This window comes from Phanerochaete carnosa (assembly GCF_000300595.1).
Source record: "Phanerochaete carnosa HHB-10118-sp unplaced genomic scaffold PHACAscaffold_4, whole genome shotgun sequence".
NCBI classification, from domain to species: domain Eukaryota; kingdom Fungi; phylum Basidiomycota; class Agaricomycetes; order Polyporales; family Phanerochaetaceae; genus Phanerochaete; species Phanerochaete carnosa.
In genome coordinates, this window is record NW_006767631.1 from 218101 (window position 1) to 224594 (window position 6494).

Genomic DNA, 6494 nt, shown 5'->3' on the forward strand with positions numbered 1-6494 from the left:
AACGCATGCATGCTTCGTCATTGATACTTTCCTGACCCAGAGCCCATTAAATAATCCATGTACGATGGTAGAAGCTGAAGGACACTGGATCTTCTGGACGTGCAAATTGCTGTGCGACGGATAAAAATCCTGCTGCTGACATCAACGTCTCGGCGCGCGACTGCAAGGACCCGTTCGCGACAACCAACGCACACTTTACACTCCTCCTCTCCATACTGGCGCGCCCTGGCAAATCCCAGTCCAACGCGCACGCACTCCCTGTACCCTACGTCGGACTTTTCACCGACTCGAAGCAGGGTCAGGGCAGAGGCATCGTATATCATCATCTGCGAGGGCAATGTGTCGACGGAGTGGGCAAGGCCCTACGTGGAGAAGCGGCTCAAGGCAGCGGGCGAGCGAGATGTGTTCTCAGGGTGGGCACACGTATCGAGTTAAAAACTTGGCGCGGAGGGCAGAGCGGAGAAGCTGAGGGCAGAACAGAGAGGCGATGATAAGGACAAGGAAGGCCCCAGGGGATGAAAGTTTTGCAGGTGCGCATCCTACTCAAATATACATGCCTCATTGCTGACGGTGTTCGAATGCATAGTCTATTAACAAATACATGGCTAAGGAAGTTCGGCCGACTCCAGAACGATTGCCTCGCGGCAAGCAAGCTGTCTGTCGCTGAGAGCGGCGGTGGTGAGGAAGCGGCATGCTCCCAAAGCCTGCGTTCGATTTGCACGAACGCGTCTGCACATGACCACACGGACCTATTCATTGTGATCAAGCGGCGTGCAGATAGTGGTCTCCTGACGCTGGGCGAAACATTGGGAAGCACGAAGATGAATCCACACGTGCCACGAATGTGAGTTCAATTGGATGGCGGTACGGTATCCCAGTTGTTCGGAGATGTCTGGAGATGCAATCAATGCTTATCCTCACCTTCCCAGAGATGAGCTGTGCAAGGTCTTCCAATTGGTGCTCCCGATAGCTTCATCTTTGACCTGGTTGATGACTGCGTATTATTGTATTGCTCCACATCCGCCGCGACTGAAGGATCACGGCGATGGGCTATACATCTCTCTCACTCGCCAACATCGACGTCTGTTGGACATCGCATCCGCCGGCTATTTGGGATTTTGGAGAAGACATGTGGTGCTGGGACGTGTGCGGAGGTTGTACCTTGTCATACAGGCTCCATGCATGGAAGTGAGTTTTAGTATAGGCAGAGTAGATTTCACACGCGGGTCACTGACAAAATCTTGTAGACCCACACGATGTAGCCATGACTACAGGCTAGCGCAGGCAGACTAACCTAGTTTAACCCCCAAGAGCAGCTTGTTTCATCGCACGAAAGATATTACATCTTGATATTATGCGCGGCGCCGTAGTTCCAATACCGCAACCTGCAGCCATGATCAGACGCCTTCCTGCCATGACCACAGAGATAAGAGCACGCTCGGCCGTTGCTACCAGTCTCTAGGTTCCCAGCCCCTCTCTAATAGACAGCTCACAGCTTCTTCGGCTCGAGATCGCCACCATGTTCGTTTCCGCCCTCTTCGTCCAAGCTGTCCTCGTTGCGACCGCCTTTGCGCTACCTTCTTCCAATGAGCGCCGTGGTTCTCGCCTTGCCCGCCGCGCCAGTGGCCTGCGGTTGTCGCACCCCAAGATCACCAACAATACCTATATCGAATACAGCTCGAACTGGGCCGGCGCCGTCTTGAACGCGGATGCGGCAAGTTTTCTCTTCATGTGTCCGCGTGCTTTATTTTCGCTGACAGGCTTCTGCGTAGGGCACATACCAGAGCGTCACCGCAACTTTCACTGTCCCGACTCCACAGGAGTCCTCAGGGTCTTCTGACACAGAGTCTGCGGGTGCTTGGGTTGGCATCGACGGCGACACCTGCGGTAGCGCTATCCTGCAGACTGGCGTCGATTTCACCGTCTCTGGCTCCTCGGTATCATACTACGGTGCGCTTGCCTTGCCCAAACACCCCTTCATTCACTGGATCTCATCTCTCTCGCGCGCAGGCTGGTACGAGTGGTATCCCGACTCCGCGAGCGACTTCTCTGGGATCAGCTTCAGCTCCGGCGACACCGTCACTCTCACTGTAACCGCGACAAGCACGACATCGGGCACGGCTGTCATTACCAACAACAGCAATGGTCAGACGGTCTCAACGGATATTACGTCGGCCAGCGCGCTTTGCGAGCAGGACGCGGAATGGATTGTCGAGGACCCCGGGCAGGGGTCGGACGGCTCGCTTGCCCCGTTCCCCAACTTCGGCACGGTCACCTTTACCGGTGCCTCCGCCGGAACCAGCACCGGCAGCGTCGATGCCTCGGGCGCGATAACGTTTGACATTGAGCAGAATGGCGAGGTGCTGACTTCTACCTCAATTTCGGGCTCGAGCATCACCATCACCTACGTGTAGAATGGTGGCCTATGCGAAATAGATGTCGTAAAATTATTGCATTTTCTCTAGGAAATTATAGTGGTAACTGATTGTTAGCCTGTATATGGAAATTGTCACGCATGATCTCCGTCAGCGGAACCGCATATTATCAGATATTGGCCGTTTCAGTTCCCCGAGCCTTATCGAGAATCGTCCGTCATGAGACCACTGATAGCGGAGCGGTGGTTTACTCCTCTCAAGATTCAGGAGGTCTGTGCACGAGATTACCAATGGCTTATGAAAGCACAGGTCGTCTGCATTGCATAAACATGCACGCGGGCAGCTTGCAGGTAGGGTTAAGGTTTACGTGCCGTCTTTAGGCGCGAACTTCGTGGCGCTTGCAGACCGCTCCTTTCGCGACCTTCACGCGCTGCCGGGAAAAGAACCAAGAATGCCACATGTGCGTCAACGAACATGACGATTGGGAGAGCCTGGAAAGCGGTGTGAACATGAGAGAATCCTGAGCGGTTTTGAGCTACCCACGATGTAGGCATAGTACTAACCCCCCCCCCCTCCCCCCCTGCGAACGCCGACGACGGCGCCGAGTTGGCAGGATTTAGGACTTTTCGGGTCCTCCTTTCGTCCAAGCGTGGGTATAACGCGTCATGATGGATACTTGATCTGGACGGACGAGAAAAGCATTCTCGTGAAATCCAGCATGTCACCCGCGAGAATGAGAGGCGAGCGAGCGCTGTACATCGACGAGCTGCGTGGCTGAGACGAACAACGCATAGCACGCTTTCAAAAATCTGCAGAAGAATATTAAGCTCTCGACCGAGGAAGTCAAAGCCTGCAAAATCCGGAGTTCCGCGGGCAACGGTGATACAAGCCCGCAGCGTTGACTGCGCTAACTGAGAGATTTAGACTCTGGACGCGAGCGTCGGTGCAGATGGGGAAGAGGTCGGTGCAACGTCTGAGATTTTCTGTGTCGCGCAGCTAGAGACCTGGCAGGGCGAGGGAACAAAGGCGCCGCTAGCATCCGCCAAGGCGCTTAAATAGTCTTCGCCGCATCGTGAGACATAGTTCCCCGTAAAATTTCTGGTAGAACGTTAGTCTCATCGTTGTAAATCCCAGCGACGTGCTTACCGGACAGCCGTTCAGCATAGCAAATAAGCGCCGGCGATGAGGTTGCGCCAAAGCCATGGAAGGTCATCTAGCAAATGTGGGGCGGCCATCCTGAGCAGTGAAAGAACAAGGACCGTTCGTGCTTCGCGAGTGTTCCCGGGCTATCGTCAGTGGTTTTGAGTCGGCAGCAGTTGTCAACGCTCCATGCAGCCATATATCTTCCGCAGCCGCCTCCCACCCCGGACCTCGAAGACACGTAAGTTGCACGCGAGGGATCCACCACAAACGGGGCTGTCCCAGAGCCCAAGACAATTTTGTCTTGCTACGGATGACGCCGCGCTCGAAGTGGCGAGGGAATACAATCATCTTCCTGCATCCTGCATTGATATGGAAGCGCGATCGAGTCCTGCTTTGAGCTGACGTACCGAGGACCGCGTCAAACACCTCAATGAGCTGACGTAGGTGATGGGCGCTGCGACCTGACGACGCTGACGAAGGATTGGGCAGCGCTGAGGTGCGGCGCCGGAGGCACAGCTTCGACTGGCACGCGCTGAGACACGCCGAGGGCAAGACGTTGAGTTTGGATAGCGCAGTAAGCGTAGTCATCGTCCGGGTCTGTGCGGCGGTGCAGTATGAAGTTCGTTTGTAGATCGCGAAGGAGGAGGAGTCCGGGTCTCGTCATGCATGCATTCATGGTCTGGATCTCTAGTTAATGCCAATTACACAGAATATACGCATATGAAGCATACGCACGCCTTCTGCGCTCGCCTTCTCGAGAGTTACTCGTGCCGCAGTTCCCGTTTCTCCGCTCTGCCCTCTGTCTTAAGCTCTTCAAGCTTTGTAAATGCCAGCTCTGGGATCCGTACTCAGACGTCTCCACGCGACAAAGCACATAAGTAGTTGATACCGCCATCTAGCTTGGCATCTGATGACGCTTGTCCTGGTGTCCCTGTGACGGAGCTTGTTGTGGATGCTGCCAGTGTGGTCGGTGGGACGCAGCTTTGCCTGCTCTTCACGTCGTGGTCCTGTATGGAGGCGGCCAGGAGCCTTGCGACGCTCTGTTGAGCATCGCTAAGCAGTATCAACGCAAGGGAATTGTTGTACCTATGGGTGTGGCGGCTGTCGAAGCTATATAGTCCTTCGTTTCGGGCTAAGAACGGAACATGAGACGTCCGTCCGTACGACGCGAAAGAGGAGAGGAGAGCGCATGAGCAAGTCGAGAACTGAGAGGGAGAGAGACTCCGAGCCAGGCGACATAGAATCATCAATGGGCTCGGCGGAGGTCCTCAACGGAGGTGGTGACTGCGAAAGGAGCAGCCCGCAAGCGCTACCCAGCCCGCGCTTATAGGATGGCACGGAAACCCTAACCCTCGGACTCTCTGCTGCATGAATATTATCACGCAACGCGGACGACATGCACTTTCGTGCACTTTCGTGGCCCGTGAATTGGCTTGTGAATGAGCCTCTTTAATTATGAAAGATTAAACCACCTTTCTTCCATCAGCGGCCGGATAACGGGCGGTACTTAATAAGACGCAGGGAATTGAATTTGCCAGTGTCTGGTATCCATGAGTAGGCTGAAAAGCAGCTAATAGGACACCATACACTAATTTCTTAGAGATATGTGACGCTTGTTGCGTACAGGGCACCGTTCTACGTGTAGGAGACGAGGCAAGCGAGCCATCTTGCCCCTGCCCAAGGTCTTCGACGATCCACTCCGCGTCCTGCTCGCAGAGCGCGTTACTCGACGCGATGCCCTACTTGACCATCTGCACTTTGATTTTTTTCATAATGACAGCCGCGCCCGACGCCGATCTTGTCGCAGTCACGATGAGAGTGGCACTGTCGCCGAGGCCGAAACTGATGCCCTAGAAGTCATACGCGTACTCGAGTACCACTCGTAACAGTCTGCGCGAGAGAAAAATAATGCTCAACGCGCTAAGAGATGTTGGAGCAAGGCAGAAGCACCGTGGTAGGACACCGAGGAGCCGGAGATGGCGATTGAGGCTAGTCTGCAGGATAGCACCATCGCAGGTGTTGCCGTCGGTGCCAGCCCAAGCACTCGCAAACCCGAACAACACGAGGAACGAAAAGCGACGAATCAACGGACGTCCTTGCACCCGAAGAATGTATGGCTGATGTAGATGGCATACTACGGCTTGTGTTAGTGGACGTGCAAGAGCACGCCATGATTCTGGCCGTGGAAGCCCACAGCTTCATCCGCGGCTTCTATGCAGATGTGACGCACGTCGGAACTCGGCAACGTCCTCTGGGCGATTCGTGAACGGGAGACGCTGCGAAAGAGAGGAATCTAAGGTGCAGCAGAAAGCGGTCAGGCTCGCGCGTTCGGGGCGCGGTTACCGGACGCTCGAGTCGGGTGAGTCGCGCTTTGCGCGACGATATTCAATAGGAAAGTATTCTCAGCTCTCCAGGCCTCGTTCACCGTGCGCGGCGTCGCGCGACAGTGAGGGTTGAGGGAAGAAAGAGCTGTATTCCCCGAGTCCAGCCTCGACGAGGAGGCCGCGACTCGGCCCAAACGCGATCAGTTGCAGACGCAAATAGTAGTACATAAAAAACAGAAAAGGTCTCATTCGGGTTGAACCGGCGAGAGTCGAACTAGAGGTGACCGATTGGTCACAGACACGTCACAGCAGGCAGCGATGGTACGAGCCTGCGGTGACGGTCGCACTAGGGATAAGGGCCTGCGGTTTTGTGTAGGCAGCGAAGGACACAGCAACGTTCAGGACAGTCAGTGCTAAGCACCGGAGATCTGCGAGTGGGGCGCAGGTGGGAGTATGGACGGCATGAATCGGCGACTGCAGAGCAGGAGGTTCAAATTTCCAGAACTGGGCCCAGGTAATCTTGCTGCGGCGTTCAACATAATCTGCCTTAGCAATCCCGTTAGTTACCGAGACAGAACGTAGCAGTTTACGACTCACCCCAAGTCCAGGCAGCCACTGTGCATAGCCAACGTGCGCGTTCTCACGATGAGAT

The 6494-nt window shown here is 55.0% G+C and overlaps 2 protein-coding genes across 2 annotated transcripts; one reads left to right on the forward strand and one right to left on the reverse strand.

The window, feature by feature from the left end:
- Positions 1-1224: 1224 nt before the first annotated feature.
- On the forward strand, positions 1225-2875 carry PHACADRAFT_207576 (uncharacterized protein). Its single transcript, XM_007394088.1, has 3 exons — positions 1225-1696; positions 1773-1950; positions 2011-2875. Exons 1-3 carry the CDS (start codon positions 1520-1522, stop codon positions 2412-2414), a joined length of 759 nt encoding a protein of 252 aa, XP_007394150.1. The 5' UTR covers positions 1225-1519; the 3' UTR covers positions 2415-2875.
- Positions 2876-4244: 1369 nt separating this feature from the next.
- Positions 4245-4808, reverse strand: PHACADRAFT_253355 (uncharacterized protein). The gene has a single exon (XM_007394089.1). It carries the CDS (start codon positions 4763-4765, stop codon positions 4367-4369), a length of 399 nt encoding a protein of 132 aa, XP_007394151.1. The 5' UTR covers positions 4766-4808; the 3' UTR covers positions 4245-4366.
- Positions 4809-6494: the final 1686 nt, after the last annotated feature.

Coding starts and splice junctions, on each gene's coding strand:
- PHACADRAFT_207576 (XM_007394088.1), top strand. CDS start 1,520: ATGTTCGTTTCCGCCCTCTTCGTCCAAGCTGTCCTCGTTGCGACCGCC. Junction 1,697..1,772: donor GCTCGAACTGGGCCGGCGCC/GTCTTGAACGCG, acceptor GCTTCTGCGTAG/GGCACATACCAGAGCGTCAC. Junction 1,951..2,010: donor CTCCTCGGTATCATACTACG/GTGCGCTTGCCT, acceptor TCTCGCGCGCAG/GCTGGTACGAGTGGTATCCC.
- PHACADRAFT_253355 (XM_007394089.1), bottom strand. CDS start 4,765: ATGATTCTATGTCGCCTGGCTCGGAGTCTCTCTCCCTCTCAGTTCTCG.